Genomic DNA, 22,616 nt, shown 5'->3' on the forward strand with positions numbered 1-22,616 from the left:
TTCAATAAAACAAAAGTAGATTTTACTGTCAGACAGCGCCCCCCGGTGGTCGGCTGTTACCTATACATCTAAATATATACATAGTTTTATGTGTTATATATATATTTTATATACATATGTATAAATAAATATATATAAATGTATGGATATATATTTATAAATGTATATATACAAATGTATATGTATATATTTGTATTTATACATTTATATATATATGTATACATAAATATATATATTTGTATATATATACTGTATATATATAGATGTATATATATACATAGTAAACAGCACCCCCTGGTGGTCGGAGGACTCTGGGGCTGCTGGGGGATTTCCTGGGCGGAAGCAGCGGAGGGGGTTTCCAGTGTGATCGGACCAGAACTCCCCTCTGGATCTGGATCTCTGAACTGGATCCCAGAGACGTTCTCCCTCACGGACACACGAGCAGACCGACAGAGACCGGAAGAAGAGAACCCAGAAACTGAACCCGGACCATGAGGCTCCGAGGCAGCGGAGGGTTAACGGTTTGAATCCCGGAGAAGAGTCCGAGACCGGAGGAGCTGCGGAGGAGATTCATGTGAGTCAGTAGAACCTCAGTGGAACCTCAGTGGAACCTACCAGGAGCTGGAAGAAACGGACTACATGTTAGCTGTTTGTGTTAGCTCAACAGATGCTAGCTGTGTGTGTGTGTGTGTGTGTGTGTATGTGTTTTGTGTGTGTGTGTGTGTGTCTCTGTGTGTGTGTGTGTGTGCGTGTGTGTGTGTGTGTGTGTCATGTGTTTTGTGTGTGTCTCTGTCTGTGTGTGTGTCTCTGTCTGTGTGTGTGTCTCTGTGTGTGTGTGTGTGCGTGTGTGTGTGTGTCTCTGTCTGTGTGTGTGTCTCTGTGTGTGTGTGTGTGTGTGTGTGTGTGTGAATGTGTATGTGTTTTGTGTGTGTCTGTGTGTGTGTCGTGTGTATGTGTTTTGTGTGTGTGTGTGTGTGTGTGTGTGTCATGTGTTTTGTGTGTGTGTCATGTGTTTTGTGTGTGTGTGTGTGTCTCTGTGTGTGTGTGTCTGTGTGTGTGTGTGTGTGTGTGTGTATCTGAGTGTGTCTTTGTGTGTGTGTCTCTGTGTGTCCGTGTGTCTGTGTTTATGTGTGTGTGTGTGTCATGTGTGTGTGTCTCTGTGTGTCTGTGTGTCTGTGTTTATGTGTGTGTGTGTGTCATGTGTATGTGTTTTGTGTGTCTCTGTGTTTTGTGGGTCTGTGTGTGTGTGTGTGTGTGTGTGTGTGTCTAAACTAAAATCATTGTTATTGAAACAAGAAGCTAAAGAAGCTAATCTGTGTGATGTCACAGAAATTGAAGAGTTGATTTCTTCTTTTAATCTGGATTCATTTCATGTTTTAGTTTAAAGGTTTTGTTCAACTTGAAAGTCTTAATATTATATATTAACATATAATTGATATATAATATTATATATTCAATATTAATATGAATTAATATATAATACTTAATATTCAACATTTATGAACCTGTTATTGTGTCTTTATTGAGTTTAAATTAAATTTAAGTCTCATAAAGAAACCAGAAAACAACAATGACAGAATGTGTTTGTATTCTGTGAAACCTGAATCAGAGTTATTGCACAAGTTATTATACAAGTTATTAAATAATGTAATGTGTTATAGTGATAATAATGTGAGACCTTTGTGAACGTTTTCATCTCGTTTTTATCAGGAAACAAACTCTTGCTTCATGTGTTAAAGCTGCATTCTCTCTAGTGTCCACCAGGGGGCGACTCCTCTGGTTGTATAGAAGTCTATGAGAAAATGACTCTACTTCTCTCTTGATTTATTACCTCAGTAAACATTGTAAACATGAGTTTATGGTCTCAATCTCTAGTTTCAAGTCTTCTTCAATACAGCATGATGTTCATTTAGTACATTTATTGGTATAAATGGATGTGAATGGTTGTGGATGTGAATGATGTCATGTAGTGTTAAATAACTATGAGTCATCAGAAGACTAGAAATGAGATAAGTACAGTTATACCAGTACAGTCCATTAACCATTTACTATTCAGTTATACCTAGCTCCGCCCTCTTCTGGTTTAAAGACGTATAAAGACGTTTGAAGACTGTTGAAGACGTATAAAGGCATTTGAAGACGTTTGAAGACGTATAAAGATATTTGAAGACGTATAAAGGCATTTGAAGACGTTTGAAAACGTATCAAGACGTTTGAACAGGTTTGAAGACGTATAAACATGTTTGAAGACTGTTAAAGATGTTTGAAGAGGTATAAAGACGTATAAAGACATTTGAAGACGTTTGAAGACTTTTAAAGACGTTTGAAAATGTATAAAGAAGTTTGAACAGATTTGAAGACGTATAAAGATGTTTGAAGACTGTTAAAGAGGTTTGAAGACATTTGAAGACGTATGAAGACATATAAAGATATTTGAAGGCGTTTGAAGACGTATAAAGACATTTGAAGATGTTTGAAGACATATAAAGACATTTGAAGACATATAAAGACATTTGAAAAGGTTTGAAGACGTATAAAGACGTTTGAAGATGTATAAAGAGCTTTGAAGAGGTTTGAAGACGTATAAAGATGTTTGAAGACTGTTAAAGACGTTTGAAGAGGTTTGAAGACGTATAAAGACGTTTGAAGATGTATAAAGACGTTTGAACAGGTTTGAAGATGTATAAAGACGTTTGAAGATGTATAAAGACGTTTGAAGATGTATAAAGACGTTTGAACAGGTTTGAAGACGTTTGAACAGGTTTGAAGACGTATAAAGACGTTTGAAGATGTATGAAGACGTATAAAGACGTTGGAAGACGTATAAAAATGTTTGAAGACGTTTGAGGACTTATGAAGACGTTTGCAGACTTTTGAGGACTTTTAAAGACGTTTAAGGACTTTTAATGACGTATGAAGTCTTTTGTAGGCGTATAAAGACGTTTGAAGAGGTTTGAGGACTTATGAAGACGTATGATGTTTGAAGACTTTTGAAGGCATTTTCTCTTCTGAACAGGAAACATAATCATATTTTACTCTCTCAGCCGTTTGTATGAGAACGTATTCTTTGTAGAAATTTAAAAGGTTTTTACTTGATCGATAAAATTTAGCTGCAGGTTTTGAGAACAGCTGTAACTAAAGATGGTTTCATTATTTTTATGAAATTTTTTTATTATTCTTTTCATCTAATGGTCTTAGTTTGAATAAATATATCTTCCCCCTCCCTTCAAAAAACAACATCAATACACACAATATTACTTTTACAAAATATCTATTTTAAAATACAGAAGAACCCGACCGGAGCCACATACATATTTCTGGTGTGTGTTTGTGTGTGTTTGTGATGATACCGTCAGTGGAAAAGCCCCGAGCTTCCCCACAACTGAGCCATGACGTGTGTGTGTGTGTGTGTGTGTGTGTGTGTGTGTGTGTGTGTGTGTGTGTGTGTGTGTGTGTGTGTGTGTGTGTGTGTGTGTGTGTGTGTGTGTGTGTGTGTGTGTGTGTGTGTGTGTGTGTGCGTGTGCGTGTGTACAACAGCTGATTTCTTCTTCTGTTTTTACAATGGAAGCCTATCAAAAGTTGATCTGGTTCAGGTCTGCTTTCTGGAGAATCAGCTGAAGACTTTTATTACATAATTACATAATAATTAATATTAATATTCAATTTGAGCTTGTTTTGGTTTCCTCGTCTTTGTTCATAGGCCACGTCCCTCTGCTGGACTCCACTGAGCATGTGCGGGCATCACCATTAACCCCCCCATCCTCCCCCCCTCAGGTCATGTCAGCGGGGAGGAGTGCTGACGGGAGGGAGGTGCAGATTCCCCTCCAGCAGGTGGCGCCCTCCCTGACCACGCCCCTCTCGGTGGCTCCGCCCATCACCCTGCCCTCTCACCGTCAAGTCAATCCCTGGCCTCCCAGCGACATCACCACTTCACAAGGTAAACAAACGCATCATCAGCTGGTGTCTGTCCAGGTGTGTCTTTGTGTTCAGGATGAAGGAACTCAGGTGTGTCTCTGTGTTCAGGTGTCCCTGCAGGTTTCCTGCCTCTTCACGGAGGATTCAGAGATCACTTTGTATTAACTCCAGAAGCCAAATACTGCTGCGAGACCTGCAGCCTGGTCTTGTGTCAGCCCCGCCAGACAGAATGTGGACACCGCTTCTGTCAGAGCTGCATCAACGACATCCTCAGGTAAGAGAAGGAGAGACTGTTAGACAGGAAGTGGTTTACAGGTGTTTGTGCTACGTAACCTTTCAGCTTCAAGAATAAAATCAAAGCTAATTACCTGATTTCTCGTAGACCTGAACGTGTTTATGTTCTGCGGTCTTTACACATACTAAACACATACTATACACATAATAAACACGTACTATGCACGTACTGAACACGTACTATACACATACTAAACACGTAATAAACATGTACTATACACTTACTATACACATACGATACACATACTAAACACATACTAAACACGTACTAAACACTTACTATACACGTACTAAACACATATTAAACACGTACTAAACACGTAATAAACATGTACTATACACTTACTATACACTTACTATGCACGTACTGAACACGTACTATACACATACTAAACACGTAATAAACATGTACTATACACTTACTATACACATACGATACACGTACTAAACACGTACAAAACACGTACGAAACACGTACTTAACACGTACTAAACACGTAATAAACACGTAATAAACATGTACTATACACTTACTATACACATACTAAACATGTACTATACACTTACTATACACTTACTATACACATACTAAACACGTACTAAACACGTAATAAACATGTACTATACACTTACGATACACTTACTATACACGTACTAAACACATACTATACACATAATAAACATGTACTATACACTTACTATACACTTACTATACACATACTAAACATGTACTATACACTTACTATACATATACGATACACATACTAAACACGTACTAAACACGTACTAAACACGTAATAAACATGTACTATACACTTACTATACACATACTATACACATACTAAACACGTACTAAACACGTAATAAACATGTACTAAACACTTACTGTACACATACTAAACACGTACGAAACACGTACTAAACACGCTTATCAATTGTTTGTTCTAAGTGATATACTCCCTGTTTTGAATATGAAGCTCTTGTCCCTTCATGATTTGAATGCACTTATTGTAAGTTGCTTAGGACAAAAGTATCTGTCCATTGAATGTCATGTAACAGGCGGAGGTTGCAGTTCATGCTCTGACCAGCAGGTTGTCAACCTTTCTCTCTCTTCAGTAGAATGAAGTTGAATTAATGTCCTCTTTCGTCCTGTAGTCATCCAACCCCGGTATGTCCAGCTGACATGCAGCCTCTGTTCAAAGACAAGGTGGGCAGAGATCATTAATTTATTAATCATCATCATTTATTAATTGATTAGTTACTGAACTGTGTTTATTTTTCAGATCTTCAGAGACGTTTGCTGCCATCGTGAGATCATGGCGCTGAAGGTTTACTGTCGCAGTGAAGCTAACGGCTGTGAGGAACAGATGAGTCTCCAGCAGATACCTGTAAGAAAAACAAGAGCATCCCGCTCTTTGATTGGCTGTAGAGTGTGCTGTATAAATCCTATATGTGTACCTCAAACACCGTTAACAGTTGACTAAAAACAATAAAGGACTCCCAGGTGTCCACGTGCAATTGATGACCAGGTTTGATCATATCAAGACAACTCAGTCTTCCTGTCTGTCTCTCACTTGTCTGTCTGTAGGACCACCTGAATGTGTGTCCGTTCTTCGAGGTTCCTTGTCCATTGGGTAAATGTAAAGAGCGAATGATGAGGAAAGAGATTCCCGACCACCTGAGCTGGAAATGCAAACACAGAGAGACCAGCTGCGAGTTCTGCATGACCAAGATGCCTCTGACCGACCTGCAGGTATCTCATGACATCACTCCTGACCAATCTGCAAGTAGACTAGCTCCAGTTCTGGAGACTTGCTGAGGAGGTCTGGGGACGAGCTGCAGAGGATTGGGGACGAGCTGCAGAGGATTGGGGACGAGCTGCAGAGGATTGGGGACTAGCTGCAGAGGATAGGGGACTAGTTGCAGAGGATTGGGGACTAGTTGCAGAGGATTGGGGACTAGCTGCAGAGGATTGGGGACTAGTTGCAGAGGATTGGGGACTAGTTGCAGAGGATTGGGGACTAGTTGCAGAGGTCTGGGGACTAGTTGCAGAGGTCTGGGGACTAGTTGCAGAGGATTGGGGACTAGTTGCAGAGGATAGGGGACTAGATGCAGAGGATTGGGGACTAGTTGCAGAGGATTGGGGACTAGTTGCAGAGGATTTGGGACTAGTTGCAGAGGATTTGGGACAAGCTGCAGAAGTCAGGGGACTAGTTGCAGAGGATTGGGGACTAGCTGCAGAGGATTGGGGACTAGTTGCAGAGGATTTGGGACTAGATGCAGAGGATTGGGGACTAGCTGCAGAGGATTGGGGACTAGTTGCAGAGGATTGGGGACTAGCTGCAGAGGATTGGGGACTAGCTGCAGAGGATTGGGGACTAGTTGCAGAGGATTGGGGACTAGCTGCAGAGGATTGGGGACTACCTGCAGAGGATTGGGGACTAGCTTTTCCACAGTTTTTGAAGCAGCAGCACCTTTAGTGACGCTTCTCGGAGTGATCAGCCCCTAAGTGGGTAAAGGCAAATAATGGAACAGCTAGAGCAGTCTGGTAAGTTCACTTGTGCAATATAACAATATTATATTATGGATATATTGTCCAGCCATAGACTGCACCATCATTCTGTGAAGCTGCCGTCCAGATTCTGAAGTCCAGTCTAAAGTTTTTTGTCATGATGATTAACATAGTGAAGTTTCTGTCTGTTTTCAGAAACACAAAGAGACGGTGTGTCCAGCGTTCCCAGTGTCGTGTCCAAACCACTGCTCCTTTTCCTCCCTTCTCCGGAGTGAGGTAGTGATCCAGTTTGTCTTCTGCCGTCCAGTCAGTCTTGTTAAGTACTGAGTTAACCAGTGCGCATTTGTGTAACGCTTCTAGAGGAACGGAAGACGTGTAGCTATTGTTGTTGATGTCGTGCATAAGTTTTAAGTAAAGTCTTAAACATGTACAGTTGTCGTTGGAGTTATTGAATTAACATGGTAGCAGAGGATGGCGGCTGGCAATTACAAAGTTCCGCCGCCGTTTGACGAGAAGAAGTCTTACGAGAGCTAGAAAAATGAGGTTGAAATTTGGAAGCTGGTGACGGACCTCGAGGAGAAGAAGCAAGCCTTGGCAGTCGCTTTATCGCTGACGGGAAGAGCGAGGGATAGTGCACTAGAAGTTAACGCAGAGGATTTGAACGACGATGAAGGAATGAATATACTTCTCACGAAATTGGACGCTGTGTTTTTGAAAGAGGAAATGGATCGCCAGTACAAGGCATACACAGAGTTTGACCGGATCACAAAAGAAAATGGCGTCTCCATCGTCGATTACATTGTCGAGGTTGAGCGCGGTACAACAGAATACGTAAGTTCAAGATGGAGCTTCCAGATGCTGTGTTAGCTTTCAGGCTACTAGATACTGCAGGACTGAATGTTAAAGACAAACAATTAGCGCTTACCGCGTGTCCAAACCTTTCGTTTGTGAACATGAAATCAGCCTTGAAGAGAATCTTTGGCGATAATTCTCCACAAGAGGGAGCTGATGACCTCCGTGTGTGTGGGGGTGCTGCCGACTCTGCCTACTACACACGGTTTACCAGCAAGCGTGAAAGTAATGTCAGGTCAAGCCAACAGATCCATGCGGCTGTTCAAGGGACGAATCCACTGGACAGATGGAGAAGATCATTACATTACATTACATTACAGTCATTTAGCAGACGCTTTTATCCAAAGCGACTTACAATTCAGAGTCTATCACATTTCTACACCGTAGGCACAGCTACGGGAGCAAGATCAAGATGTGCAGTCTGCCAAAGCACATATCACTGGGCAAAGGATTGTCCTCACAAAAATGAACGTGCCAAAGTGACAGAGGATGAGAAAGTGACAGATGTTGAAGAATGCAACATTACTTTGTTGTCAAAAGAATGGTTGTCTGACACAGAGATATTCATGGAGTCTCCAGGATCAGCTGTCATTGACACAGCTTGCACTAGAACTGTGTGTGGAGAAAAATGGCTTGATCATTACACGAGTGGACTAACACTGACAAAGCCACAATGTTTAAACAGCCAGTGAAACTTGAACTAACATCTTCAGGACATTACTGTGTGAACATCAGAGATGAGAGTAACCCAGATGAACATGAGCTCCAGAATGAGGATGACATTCTCACTGTGACAGAAAACATGACAACAAAAGGAAAACAAAAAGTTCTGTTGAAACTACACAAGTAATTTGGACACGCCTCTGTTGACAGACTGAAAAAACTACTGGCCTGCTCAGGTAATGCTGATGATGAATGCACCACAATCCTTAAGGACATTGTAAAAAACTGTGAGACGTGCATCAGATATAGCAAACCAAAGCCAAAGCCAGCGGTTGGTTTGCCCATGGCCTCAACCTACAATGAAACTGTAGCTGTGGATTTGCATGAGCTAGAGCCAGGAGTGTGGTATCTGCATGCAATTGACCACTTCACACGCTTCAGTGCAGGGAGCATCGTCACCACCAAGAAACCCAGGGAGATTGTGAAGCACTTTATACATTGCTGGATAAGTGTTCCTGGTCCTCCACGCAGACTTTTCAGTGACAATGGGGGTGAATTCAACAACGAAGATATGAGGGACATGGCTGAAAGCTTCAACATTCAAGTGAAAACAACTGCAGCTTACATGGAACAAAGGGCTTTTGGAAAGGCATAATCAAACCCTCACTGAAATCCTGATGAAAGTGAAGAGGGACAATGGATGTGACTGGAGGATGGCCCTAGACTGGGCCCTGATGGCAAAGAACTCTATGCACAACGTGCGTGGCTACAGTCTTTACCAGCTGGTATTTGGACAGAACCCAAATCTGCCTTCAGTTCTCACTAACAAGCCGCCAGCTCTGGAAGGTACTAATATGAGTACTTGGATAGCCCAGCATATCACAACATTACATGCTGCAAGGAGAGCATTTACAGAAGCTCAGCTCTGAAAGGATCCAAAGAGCCCTTCGTAAACAACTGCGGCCCATTGATGACCGATACGAAACAGGGGACAAAGTCTACTACAAACGGATGGAATGTACAGAATGGAAAGGTCCAGGTGTGGTCATCGGCCAAGATGGTGTGGTGATATTTGTGAGGCATGGAGGCACTTACGTTCGCGTACATCACTCCAGGCTTCAAAAAGTAGAGAGCCCACAAGCAGTGCTGGGAGAAAGGGACATTCAGCAGGAAGGGACTGAACATCATACAACATTACCAGAATCTGGCTTCAATGAGAATAACTATGACACTGAAAATGAAAGTGAGGAAGAGACGCCTACAAATGGTGAGGAGAACAGTGAACCCCCTCACACACCAAGACAGCCAGAAGGAGATAGCCATGGTCAATCTGACGCATCACAGAACAACTCAACCACAACTTGTGAAGGCCTTAGTCTGAAAACTGGACAGGTAGTTACATACACAGATAGTGAGAGTGGCCAAGCACACACTGGAAAAATCCTCAGCAGGGCAGGAAAAGCCACTGGGACATACAAAGACTGTATAGTTTGGAGTACATTGAGCCTGAGGAAGGTTCTGTTGACTTAGGACGAGTACACAATCTTCAAGTGGTCCCAACTGAGCATGTCGAGTTATGTGCTAGCCATCCTGAAGAAGACCTACTTATTGTGAATGATGATGCCTTCATGTCTGCCAAACACAGTGAACTCAGCAACTAGAAAAAGAATGATGTGTTTGAAGAGGTGAAAGATGAAGGCCAGAAATGCATCTCTACGAGGTGGGTGTGCACATTCAAGGAGATACCTGATGGTGTTGTACCTAAAGCTAGATTAGTTGCAAGAGGCTTTGAAGAAATTAACACTCAGGAGCTCCCTAAAGACTCACCTACATGTGCCTCGGAGTCTCTAAAAATGATGATGGCAGTGATGTGTCAAAAGAAATGGCAGCTAAACTCTATGGACATTAAAGCAGCCTTTTTACAAGGCAAAGAGTTAACCCGAATGTCTATATTCGTCCCCCCCAAGAAGCTCGGAGCAAAGGCATTCTATGGAACTTAAAAAAGTGTGTTTATGGCCTAGCAGATGCTTCTCTGTATTGGTACAACAGAGTGAAAGACACTATGCAGCAGTTGATCCAGCAGTGTTCTACTGGCTGGATGACTCCTACAATGTGAAGGGACTCCTTGCTTGTCACGTGGATGATTTCATCTGGGGTGGTTCAGAAACATTCTCCACAGCAATCATCCCTCACTTGAAAGTTGCTTTTCAAGTTGGACGTGAAGAGCACAACAGCTTCAGCTACATTGGAATGGAGGTTCACTCTTTAGAGGATGAGATACAAGTGCAACAAAGTATCTACATAAAGAATCTACAACCCATTCCTGTGGACCCCAACAGAGCCACACAGCGACAGGCTCCTCTAACAGACACTGAGACTGACATGTTAAAGTCGAAGATTGGCCAAATATTGTGGGTAGCAAGGCAGAGTAGACCTGACATAATGTGTGACATATCCAACCTAGCATCAAGTACAAAGCATGCTACTGTTCAGACTCTGCAAACAAACTTGTCAGGAAACTGAAATCAGAAGAGGTGACCTTGAGGTTTCAGCACTTGGGAAAAGACAGCTCGCTGAAACTAGTGGTGTTCAGTGATTCCTCGATGGGAAACCTTCCAGACGGAGGCACTCAAGGCGGACACCTGGTCATGCTTATGGAAGAGAATGGAAGATTTTCACCCATATGCTGGCAGTCAAAGAAGATCAGGAGAGTTGTCTGAAGCACCTTAGCAGGAGAGACTTTGGCACTTGCAGATGGCATTGACAGTGCAATCTTCTTGGCTACACTCTACTCAGAACTTACCAAAGGTGATTGCACACGGAACAATTTGCCCATTGTGTGTGTAACGGACAATCCCTCTCTTCTTGATGCTGTCAAGTCCACCAAAACAGTCACTGAAAAGAGACTCCGCCTCGAAATCAGCAGCGTCAAGGAGCTCGTCCACTCTGGGACCATCCAGCAGATCATGTGGTCAGCCTCCAGGGAACAGCTTGCTGACTGCTTGACTAAGAAGGGGACATCTGCACTTGTTCTGCTGAGGGCTCTCAGCGCAGGTGTACGGCAACTTAAAGGCTAAACGAGCTAATCAACAAAAGCCTTACTACCCTTAAAACTCTAGTCATTAAAGTTTAAACCTGTTTATCTGTTTAAGGTTCTAAAAAAACAAATGTTTGTTTTTTGTGACTATGTTTTTCTTTAAAGAGAAAGGGGAGTTTGTTAAGTACTCAGTTAAGCAGTGCGCATGTGTGTAACGCTTTGAGTTCTAGAGGAACGGAAGACGTGTAGCCATTGTCGAACTTAAGTTTTGAGTAAAGTCTTAAACATGTACAGTTGTCGCTGGAATTATTGAACTAACAAGTCTGATTCAGTGTAGTTCTGTGGAGGCATCTCACCTGTGTAACCCCACAGCAGCACCTGGTAGTGATGACACTCATTGATTTGTTGTGTATTCTTTAGCTGTCCAGCCACCAACACGACTGTCCCAAAGCTCAGGTGAGCTGTCAGTTCCACCGCTACGGCTGCACCTTCAAGGTAACCGCTCGTCCTCTTCCTCTACTTCTTCTTCCGTTTCTTCTTCTCAGTATGAATGTTAATGTGCTTCTTTTGTACTTCAGGGTTTGAACCAGGACATGAGGCAGCACGAGTCCACCTCGGCAGCCGAACACCTGAGAATGATGGCCAACAGAAACTCCACGTTAGAGAACAAGGTAACCACAGCAAACCAGACTGAGGCAACATGGAACAGGGTTTGGTTTTGTGACTGATCTTTGTGTGCCGTTTCCACAGGTGGAGGATATTAAAGGTGAGCTGTTGGAGAGGTACAAGGTGCTCCCTGCTCTCAGCAGTCGACTGTCCGAACTTGAGAACCAGAGCGACGAGCTGAGAGAGAAGAACCGACAGATGGAGCAGAAACTGGCCACCATGCAGGTAATACTTTTACCAAATTCTACTAAGGCAAGGCCGTATATTTATACAACACATTTCATATACTGTGAAAGACAGAAGTAGTGTTAGAAATCCCACAAAATCAGTACATTGCAGAAATGAATAACCCACACAATTAAGGCCTTAAAATGGGACTCTGGGAATTGCATTAGGAAACCGTTATAGTTGTCCCAACGCTTTGTTTGTACCCCTAAAAGACTGTGACTGTAGTGTAACCTGCTCGAGATGAACGAGATAAAGGCAGAAAGTGTGCAATGACACAGTGCTGTCTACATTACTGTATGTAGTACATCATAGACAGTCTGACCCTAAGCCTTATCTGGCAGAAGCAGCTGTAAATAAAGGTGTATATTCTTTAAATGTGGGTGGAAACAATAAGCACTGTGATGGCAGAGCTTATGGGGGACTGGGATTGAAACTGTGACAAAACTGGAACCAAAGACTGCAGGTGAAGCCTCAGAACCATCAGCTACATTTTATGTCTGGCAGTCAAACTGACCAGTCCCTCTTCTGAACCCGGACAGACAATCATCTCTCTCTTCCTGCAGAAACTAATGAGCTCTCACTCAGAGAAGCTCCTGGAGGTGGAGCTGGAGCTTCGTTCCCTCCGTGTGCTCAGAGATGAGGTGGAGAACTTGAGAGGAACGCTGGAGACCGTCCGGACGAGACTGAACACTCTAGAACAAGGGGGACGCAGCGGGACTGGATCCACAACACACACTCTGGGTCAGAACACACACTGGGGACGGGACTGGGGACCATTTGCAGAAGTCTCTGAGATCTAAGGTCTAGGGACTAGTTGCAGAAGTCTGGTGAAAAGTTTCAGATGTCTGGGGACTAGTTTCAGATGTCTGGGGACTAGTTGCTGAGGTCTGGGGACTAGTGGCAGAGGTCTGGGGACTAGTGGCAGAGGAATGGGGTCTAGTTTCAGAGGTCTGGGGACTAGTTGCTGAGGTCTGGGGACTAGTGGCAGAGGTTTGGGGACTAGTGGCAGAGGTCTGGGGACTAGTTTCAGAGGAATGGGGACTAGTTTCAGAGAAATGGGGTCTAGTTTCAGAGGAATGGGGTCTAGTTTCAGTGGTCTGGGGACTAGTTGCAGAGGTCTGGGGACTAGTTTCAGAGGAATGGGTCTAGTTTCAGAGGTCTGGGGACTAGTTTCAGGGGTCTGGGGACTAGTTGCAGAGGTCCGGGACTGAAACACAGTTAATCAATAACTCTAATAATGAATATTCACATCTTTGCAGCATCCCTGGAGAATCAGCTGAAGCGACATGATGAGATGCTGAGTGTCCATGAGATCCGATTAGCCGACATGGACCTGCGTTTCCAGGTGCTGGAGACGGCAAGTTACAACGGGACCCTGATCTGGAAGATCCGCGACTACAAGAGAAGGAAACAGGAAGCGGTGGGGGCGAAGACACTTTCGCTATACTCACAACCATTTTACACCGGATACTTCGGGTACAAGATGTGCGCCCGTGTCTACCTGAACGGTGACGGCATGGGCAAGGGGACACACCTGTCACTCTTCTTCGTGGTGATGAGAGGCGAGTACGACGCCCTGCTGCCCTGGCCCTTCAAACAGAAGGTACTGACTAGTTACTGCCCTGTTTACTGAAGGATTATAAGATACTTTAACAAGGTGTTGTATAAGTGAAGCAATCTGTATTTCTAAATATTTTGGATTCAAACAAGTGAAACCTTCTGTCTGTCTTTTTGTTGATCTTTCTGTTTGTCTGTTAGGTGACTCTCATGCTGATGGACCAGGGTCCGTCGAGGAAACACTTGGGGGACGCCTTTAAGCCTGATCCAAACAGCAGCAGCTTCAGACGTCCTGCAGCAGAGATGAACATTGCCTCTGGCTGTCCTCTGTTTGTTTCTCAGAGCGTCCTGGAGACTGGCAGCTACATCAAGGACGACACCATCTTCATCAAGGTGATGATACACAACTCTGGGTCTGGGCACAAGTTGCAGAGATCTGAGCACACGTTTTAGAGAACTGAGGATTAGTTGTCGAGCTCTAGGGACTAGTTGCAGAGGTTTGGGGACTAGTTGCAGAGGTGTGGGAACTAGTTGCAGAGGTGTAGAAACTAGTTGCAGAGGTCTGGGGACTAGTTGCAGAAGTCTGGGGACTAGTTGCAGAGGTCTGGGGACTAGTTGCAGAGGTTTGGGGACTAGTTGCAGAGGTTTGGGGACTAGTTGCAGAGGTTTGGGGACTAGTTGCAAAAGTCTGGGGACTAGTTGCAGAGGTTTGGGAACTACCCGCAGAGGTGTGGGGACTACCCGCAGAGGTGTGGGGACTACCCGCAGAGGTGTGGGGACTAGTTGCAGAGGTTTCGGAACTACTCGGAGAGGTGTGGGGACTAGTTGCAGAGGTGTGGGGACTACCTGCAGAAGTCTGGGGACTAGTTGCAGAGGTCTGGGGACAAGTTGCAGAGCTCTGGGGACTACCCGCAGAGGTCTGGGAACTAGTTGCAGAGGTGTGGGAACTACCCACAGAGGTGTGGGGACTAGTTGCAGAGGTTTCGGAACTACTCGGAGAGGTGTGGGGACTAGTTGCAGAAGTCTGGGGACTAGTTGCAGAGGTCTGGGGACTAGTTGCAGAGGTCTGGGGACTACCCGCAGAGGTCTGGGGACTAGTTGCAGAGGTCTGGGGACTAGTTGCAGAGGTCTGGGGACAAGTTGCAGAGCTCTGGGGACTACCCGCAGAGGTCTGGGAACTAGTTGCAGAGGTGTGGGAACTACCCACAGAGGTGTGGGGACTAGTTGCAGAGGTTTCGGAACTACTCGGAGAGGTGTGGGGACTACCCGCAGAAGTCTGGGGACTAGTTGCAGAGGTCTGGGGACTAGTTGCAGAGGTCTGGGGACTAGTTGCAGAGGTCTGGGGACAAGTTGCAGAGCTCTGGGGACTACCCGCAGAGGTCTGGGAACTAGTTGCAGAGGTGTGGGAACTACCCACAGAGGTGTGGGGACTAGTTGCAGAGGTTTCGGAACTACTCGGAGAGGTGTGGGGACTACCCGCAGAAGTCTGGGGACTAGTTGCAGAGGTCTGGGGACTAGTTGCAGAGGTCTGGGGACTAGTTGCAGAGGTCTGGAGACTAGTTACAGAGATTTGGGGACTAGTTGCATAGGTGTGGGAACTACCCACAGAGGTGTGGGAACTACCCGCAGAGGTGTGGGGACTACCCGCAGAGGTCTGGGAACGACCCGCAGAGGTCTGGGGACTAGTTGCAGAGGTGTGGGGACTACCCGCAGAGGTTTGGGGACTAGTTGCAGAGGTCTGGGGACTAGTTGCAGAGGTCTGGGTACTAGTTGCAGAGGTCTGGGTACTAGTTGCAGAGGTCTGGGTACTAGTTGCAGAGGTGTGGGGACTAGTGAACTAGTTTACTAACCCTCGAGGTTATGGGACTGTGTGTTTGGTTTCCATATTGATCAATATCTGTGTTGATTGGTTTGGCAGGTTACAGTGGATACCTCTGACCTTCCTGACCCGTGATGTTACGAACTCTCTGACCGCGCTGGTCTGAGATCTGCTCACCTGTCTACGCCCAGTGGATGATGGGAAGGATCAGTGACAATGAAGGAGTCGTGCCTATCTAAGAGCGATGACGACGGCAGAAGAGAAGAAGAAGGAACAGACAGGAAGCAGCCAATCAGAGTGAACATTACAGAGACCGGAGGACGGGTCTTCTCTTGATTGGCTGATGGACTAAAGAAGTGTGTGTGTGTGTGTGTGTGTGTGTGTGTGTGTGTGTGTGTGTGTGTGTGTGTGTGTGTGTGTGTGTGTGTGTGTGTGTGTGTGAGAGAATGGATTTGTGTTGCCATGACATCACCATGGTGTTATTCAGAGCCAACATGGCAGCCACAGCGAGGACATTGTTGCTGCTCATTACTGATGCCGTGCATCAAGTTTTACTTCCTGTTTATTACCTGTTTACCAAAGTATGCTGGGAAATCCACTGCAGCCACAGAGTAGCTCAGCAGACCAGTACAGACCAGCAGGAACCAGTACAAAAACCTTTTCATTAAAATGTACCCAGTGCAAACCATTTACATGTAATATGACCCATTAAAAACTAGTAAGACCAGAAGAGTCTCACAAAGGACTGAGTAAGACCTGTTTAGACCCAGTACAAACCAGTACAAACCAGTGAAGACCTGTAAGTGTGAGTATAACCTGAATGAACCCAAGTATGGAAATTAAGTTAAACAAGACACAATCCAAAAGTGTCCCCAGAACAATTCCTAGTTCCCAGTATAAGTTCCCAGTATGTCCCAGTATGAGTTCTCAGTATGTCCCAGTATAAGGTCCCAGTATGTCCCAGTATGAGTTCTCAGTATGTCCCAGTATAAGGTCCCAGTATGTCCCAGTATGAGTTCTCAGTATGTCCCAGTATAAGGTCCCAGTATGTCCCAGTACAAGTTCCCAGTATGTCATAGTATAAGGTTCCAGTATAAGGTCCCAGTATGTCATAGTATAAGGTCCCAGTATAAGGTCCCAGTATGAGTTCCCAGTATAAGGTCCCAGTATGAGTTCCCAGTATGTCCCAGTACAAGGTCCCAGTATGTCATAGTATAAGGTCCCAGTATGTCATAGTATAAGGTCCCAGTAGGTCCCAGTATGAGTTCCCAGTATAAGGTCCCAGTATAAGGTCCCAGTCTGCTGAGCTCCTCTGTGGTTTCGGAGGTTTTCTTTGTCTCATTTCGACTCATTTTGATTTATTTGCACAGTTTGAATGTTTAAAGTGTCAAAATAAAAGAAAAAGAAAACAATCTGTTTTATTTTATTTAACTTTTTATTGATTTATTTATTTATTGTGATTTTTGATGTTTTGGGTGATTTGACTGTTTGTAAACATTGACAGGAATAAAATGGTGTTTATTAATAAATGATCTCCACATTTAAAACAAACATAGAATAAATAAATAAATATGAATAAATATATATAACATAAATATTTATTTATTTATCAAATATTTAATTTAGTTATTGAAGGCGTTTTGACAAAAACAAGTACATAGATTACTACAGGAGTAGAAGAAGAAGAAGAAGAAGAAGAAACAACAGGAGTAGGAGGAGGAGGAGAAGAAGAAGAAACCGGAAGTAGGAGAAGAAACCGGAAGTAGGAAGAGGAGAGGAGCAGTAGTTTGTTTTTGTCTTGGAGGCTACGAAATTCCTTCAAACTTTCCCAGAAACTTTTATCAAACAGTCGGAAACTTCAGATATTTCAACAGCAAGAAGAACCGGGACCTTTCCGCGGAATCCGGTGAGTTTACCGGCGGGTTCAGGTCCAACTCTGAAGGTTAGCTTCAGATCAGCTAACAGGCTAAGTGTGTGGGTGGGTGTGTGCGTGCGAAATGTCTTAAAGCATAAAAAACTTTAACTGTAAATTTACAACAAAACAAATCAAACAAATAAAATGAAAAACAACACACGTCGTAGGCCTACAGATGTTAGTATATTATATATATATATAAATATTTATAGTTTGACAGGAAGGTCAAACTGACAAAGAGCATAAAATATTATGATAAATATTATCTCAGAATCATTTATGAAATATTTTCGCTATTTGGAAAAAATAAACACAAAGACTGAAAACACTTCAACACCATCTCACTAACAGGACAGGTGAGAAGGTGGGACATCTCTCATGTCATTCTTTCATCTCTCATTGGATGAAACACGTACGACAATCAACAGCAGAAGTTTATAAGGAAATAGACACTAAGTTACTACTTTAAGTTAGTCTTTGAGTCCCCACGTCATCACGAACTAGTCTTTGAGTCATCACGAATTAGAGACTTTGAGTCATCACGAACTAGAGTCTTTGAGTCATCACGAACTAGAGTCTTTGAGTCATCACGAACTAGAGTCTTTGAGTCATCACGAACTAGAGTCTTTGAGTCATCACGAACTGGAGTCTTTGAGTCATCACGAACTGGAGTCTTTGAGTCATCACGAACTGGAGTCTTTGAGTCATCACGAACTGGAGTCTTTGAGTCATCACGAACTGGAGTCTTTGAGTCATCACGAACTGGAGTCTTTGAGTCATCACGAACTGGAGTCTTTGAGTCATCACGAACTAGTCTGAGTCCCCACGTCATCACGAACTAGAGTCTCTGAGTCCCCACGTCATCACGAACTAGAGTCTCTGAGTCCCCACGTCATCACGAACTGGAGTCTCTGAGTCCCCACGTCATGACGAACTGGAGTCTCTGTGTCCCCACGTCATGACGAACTGGAGTCTCTGAGTCCCCACGTCATGACGAACTGGAGTCTTTGAGTCCCCACGTCATCACGAACTAGAGTCTTTGAGTCATCACGAACTAGAGACTTTGAGTCATCACGAACTAAAGTCTTTGAGTCATCACGAACTAGAGTCTTTGAGTTATCACGAACTAGAGTCTTTGAGTCATCACGAACTAGAGTCTTTGAGTCTTTGAGTCATCACGAACTAGAGTCTTTGAGTCATCACGAACTAGAGTCTTTGAGTCATCACGAACTGGAGTCTTTGAGTCATCAGGAACTAGTCTCTGAGTCCCCACGTCATCACGAACTAGAGTCTCTGAGTTCCCACGTCATCACGAACTAGAGTCTCTGAGTCATCATGTCATCACAAACTGGAGTCTTTGAGTCCTCATTGGACAGCCTGAGACATATTTCATTACGACTTTCCGTCCTGCTCTGTGATTGGTCGGCTGGAAGCTCGGTGGATTTTTGAGGTCAGTAACATTTTGTTTATTTGTTTTCTCAGATCAAATGTTTCTCCTGAGACGACCTGCAGCTCTACAACCTTGTATCTCCAGACTGTTTTCTACTTTACCTACTCTGACTCTATTTACTAAGGTAATAAAACCTCGTATCTCCAGACTGTTTTCTACTTTACCTACTCTGACTCTATTTTCGAAGGTAATAAAACCTTGTATCTCCAGACTGTTTTCTACTTTACCCACTCTGACTCTATTTACTAAGGTAATAAAACCTCATATCTCCAAACTGTTTTCTACTTTACCCACTCTGACTCTATTTGGGTCAATGACATGACATGCATATTTTTGTGTCCGAGTCCACTATTTCCTTTTAAAATTAATTGTATCAATTCATGACATATATAATTTCATTCTATAAAACCTATCTAGTTTTGATACATTTTCAGTACAATCAAATAATATATATTATTTTATGTTTTGGCATCTCAAACCCTGAAAATGTCAGGTGGTGCACCTGTCCCAGCAAATGAACAGACTAAAAAAGGTATTTAAATGATAATAAATTCAAAATAAAATACTATGGCATGCTTTTATTGTTGAAACGATTCAAATAAACCAAATTTTTACAAATACCAATAGTTTTAAGCTGTTGCGATAATTTAAAAACTTTTGTCCAGCAATTTGAATGTTCTCAAATGTCAGGGTGGCACAGCTGTAAAGATGGGACTTTTATTATAAAATTAAAGTGGAAAACAGTAAACAAGTTATTGCATCATCAAGAGGACCTCAACTGACCTTTATAGCAGAGTGAAAATGTTTTTATATCTCTTTTGAATATTGATAAAAACAGCTACTTTCAACTTATAGGTAGAGTGGTTCACATTCCATGTCAGGACGGTACAACCAATGTAAAACTAGAAAAACGTTATTTTATTCTATTTAAAATGTATATGTATGAAGTTGTGAGCAAGAACAAAAGCTAATGCTAGTGTCCTAGTAGATGCTTGTTTAATTTGAAATTAGTTGCAAATGTCAGGTGGCGCAACCAGTAAGGCAGGTGGTGCAACTGCAAAGAATGTTACTCTATGATATTATATTTAAAGCTCTGACATTATTTAAAATTTTTTTCAAAAGTTTAACAGTGTCAAGTTAACGATATTATACACTTTCAAACTATTTTTCATGATATTAATGAATATTGTTTAACTACGTATTAAGGATGCCACTGTCAAGTAAAGCAAAATCAGCAGGACGCAGGGAGCAGACACCAAGTCATGTATGGAGTGTGTGCAAAACGCTGCTACAATGAGGTAGAAGCTGCAACACGCAGGCGGAAGCGACTGTGATTTTGCCTGTTCCAGTTATGTGCTAAACATGATTACTATGAAATATTTACTTCTTTTACTTAAAAAGAGTCTGTTGACTAAAAGCATGTTGTTGTATTTGAAAAAAAAATGCAAATTGTCTGCATATTTGCTGTGATTACTAATATTGTCAGATGGCACAACTGATAAATGTCATGGTGGTGCGACCAGGTAAAATATTAATTTAAAGAAATAAATAATAGGTTAAAGTGAATTTTCTTTTGCTTGATATGATGTGAAGAACTATTGTATTGAATGTATTCATTTATATATTTGTATTATTATGTTTCTCTGTTTAAATGTAAAATCAAAAGTTAAATATACTAAATATCTGGCCAAGAGAATGCAATTATGATAAATTATTGTATATATATAAAACACAACCACAAAACACTCTAAGGGATACTTGTCAGAAATTTCAGTTTGAATAAATATTAGGAAAATATATATATTTTTTTATAAATATGTGGTTGCGCCACCTGACACTTTTTAGCCTGTGAAGTTAAAAAAATACTGTTAAAAACGATTTAAAATACTATGAAAAGTTGGTTCACAACTTAGACTTGTTTCACCACATTTTTCCAGACAAAAATATGCATTACATCCATTTTGAAGATAATTTTTAAAATTACCTTTTTAGAAGCCTTATTTGTCAATGACCCATTTACTAAGGTAATAAAACCTTGTATAAGAAACCTGTTAATTGTAACAATTTATTACATTTATCGTTGGTCTTAAAAATACATTCAGCATTTGCGCTAAATTCTTTATTTTGGAAAAACCTTCAGCCAGTAAAATGTAAAGCTAGAATGTTTTCACTAACTCTATTTGAATTCATATTTTTCTTGAGTAACAACAGAAAGTTCTGTTTATGTTTCAGATGTTTTCATTGTGTTAAATCCTCTTTGTAGGATCCGTGTCCTCTGTGTGATGAAGCTAATGAAGAGCTGGAACCTCTCAAACACAGAGTGAGACTCATCACATTAAAGTTTATTTTGAAATAATTATATTAATGTTGTGACCTGTCTGTCTGACTTGTCTGTTTCTCTCTGGACAGTTTGTCTTCCAGCAGGTGGACATCAGTCTCCCAGAGAACAGAGCATGGTGGGACAGGTACAGGTGGGACATACCTGTCTTCCACCTGAACGGACAGTTTGTGATGAAACACAGAGTGGACGTCGTCCTGCTGGATAAACTGCTGCAGGACGCCGAGACGCAGGAGACGTGATGCCAGTTCATGATCAATAATCAATAAACACAACTGATTCAATAGATGTTTCTCTTCTGCGTCTTCTTCCGGGTTCATTACAGAAAACCAATCGGAATGGCCGCTCCGTGTGATGTCACAACTGTGGAACGAATTATATTCATTATTTAGGTGTTGGTGTCCGCCAATCAGGGTGGAGGATCATTAGTGATGTCACTGTGATGATGTCACTGTAAAAAGAAAAATAACATTTCTATATTGTATTCTGAGCCCTCTCACCAACACCTGAGTCACCTGATGCTGTGAGCTCATCAATATTTAACCTACCAATGGTTCTCTGTCTCTGGCTGTCAGCCAATCACAGCCATGACGGCTGTGGGGTGGTGTAGAGTGTGCTGGTTGTCATGTGCAGACCGTCAGGTGTGCTTTTTGTGAGTTGAAGGTGTGTTGATGGCGTCTAGCAGCTTCAGCAGAGCTGAAGATGTTCAGTTTGCTTTGCAGAGAGCCAAGAATAAGATCAGCAACCTACAGAGACAACTGAACAGCAAGTAAGTTAAAAAAGTTAAATATGTCTTTAATGTTACATCTGTAACAACTGAAGAACAAGATAAGAGTTAAATAAAGCTGCAAGCAGCATTGATCGGGCCCTCGCAACTTCACGCACGTCGAGTGTACTGGCAGGACTCTGGTTGACGCAGCCTTGCATTTCTGTGACCATCATACACAGCGCCTGGAAATTGCAAAAACGACACTAGAAATTCTTACAAAATTCAAAATGGCTGACTTCCAGTTGGGTTTAGAGCATGGACCCCTGAGACTTTATTTTAAGTCTACATGTGATACATCTGCTTACCAAATTCTAGACATCTAGGTGAAACGTACTGCGAAGGCTGCATTGTTGAAATATTGTAGGGGGCGCTATCGAGCCGACTTGCCACACTGAAGCATTAAAATCACATTCGACAACTACATTCAGGATTTTAAATGTGTTTGACAAGTTTGATTATGTTTTGAGCATTTTTAGCCCCTCAAAAACACCACTAGCCCTATTTTTAGCCCTCTGCTCGAAAATTGCATACTCACTCAAGAGAGTAAACTACCCAAACTACAAGGTCTATTTTAATAATTTTGATGGTCTATACAGGTAACA

General features: G+C 42.6%; 3 protein-coding genes across 7 annotated transcripts in view; all 3 read left to right on the forward strand.

Moving 5' to 3' along the window:
- Positions 1-312: 312 nt before the first annotated feature.
- Positions 313-16,954, forward strand: traf3 (TNF receptor-associated factor 3). 3 transcript variants are annotated; one of them, XM_076107167.1, is made up of 14 exons: positions 314-574; positions 3,701-3,937; positions 4,024-4,189; positions 5,364-5,415; positions 5,492-5,596; positions 5,797-5,961; positions 6,916-6,996; positions 11,693-11,767; positions 11,851-11,943; positions 12,023-12,163; positions 12,730-12,907; positions 13,426-13,769; positions 13,925-14,116; positions 15,642-16,954. In XM_076107167.1, exons 2-14 carry the CDS (start codon positions 3,778-3,780, stop codon positions 15,675-15,677), a joined length of 1,788 nt encoding a protein of 595 aa, XP_075963282.1. In that variant the 5' UTR covers positions 314-574; positions 3,701-3,777; the 3' UTR covers positions 15,678-16,954. The 3 variants fall into 3 exon arrangements, with proteins under 3 accessions (XP_075963283.1, XP_075963282.1, XP_075963281.1); XM_076107166.1 differs by having other exon boundaries at positions 3,775-3,937; XM_076107168.1 differs by lacking the exon at positions 15,642-16,954 and having other exon boundaries at positions 313-574; positions 3,775-3,937; positions 13,426-13,728; positions 13,925-14,113.
- cunh5orf63 (chromosome unknown C5orf63 homolog) lies at positions 15,787-21,529 on the forward strand. Its single transcript, XM_076107210.1, has 4 exons — positions 15,787-15,839; positions 19,055-19,157; positions 21,171-21,227; positions 21,317-21,529. Exons 1-4 carry the CDS (start codon positions 15,787-15,789, stop codon positions 21,485-21,487), a joined length of 384 nt encoding a protein of 127 aa, XP_075963325.1. The 3' UTR covers positions 21,488-21,529.
- Positions 17,088-22,616, forward strand: part of mipol1 (mirror-image polydactyly 1) — a 46,754-nt gene continuing 41,225 nt past the window's right edge. For all 3 annotated transcript variants that reach the window (XM_076107169.1, XM_076107171.1, XM_076107170.1), the window contains exon 1: positions 17,088-17,448. The gene's annotated coding sequence lies outside the window, so the exon portion shown is untranslated. The remainder of the gene's footprint in view (positions 17,449-22,616) is intronic.

This window comes from Anarhichas minor, unplaced genomic scaffold (genome assembly GCF_050575085.1).
Source record: "Anarhichas minor isolate MPS153535 unplaced genomic scaffold, ASM5057508v1 ptg000038l, whole genome shotgun sequence".
NCBI classification, from domain to species: Eukaryota; Metazoa; Chordata; class Actinopteri; order Perciformes; family Anarhichadidae; genus Anarhichas; species Anarhichas minor.

Coding starts and splice junctions, on each gene's coding strand:
- traf3 (XM_076107167.1), top strand. CDS start 3,778: ATGTCAGCGGGGAGGAGTGCTGACGGGAGGGAGGTGCAGATTCCCCTC. Junction 5,416..5,491: donor AGCCTCTGTTCAAAGACAAG/GTGGGCAGAGAT, acceptor TTTATTTTTCAG/ATCTTCAGAGACGTTTGCTG. Junction 12,164..12,729: donor AGAAACTGGCCACCATGCAG/GTAATACTTTTA, acceptor CTCTTCCTGCAG/AAACTAATGAGCTCTCACTC.
- cunh5orf63 (XM_076107210.1), top strand. CDS start 15,787: ATGACGACGGCAGAAGAGAAGAAGAAGGAACAGACAGGAAGCAGCCAA. Junction 15,840..19,054: donor ACAGGAAGCAGCCAATCAGA/GTGAACATTACA, acceptor TCGTATCTCCAG/ACTGTTTTCTACTTTACCTA. Junction 21,228..21,316: donor TGGAACCTCTCAAACACAGA/GTGAGACTCATC, acceptor CTCTCTGGACAG/TTTGTCTTCCAGCAGGTGGA.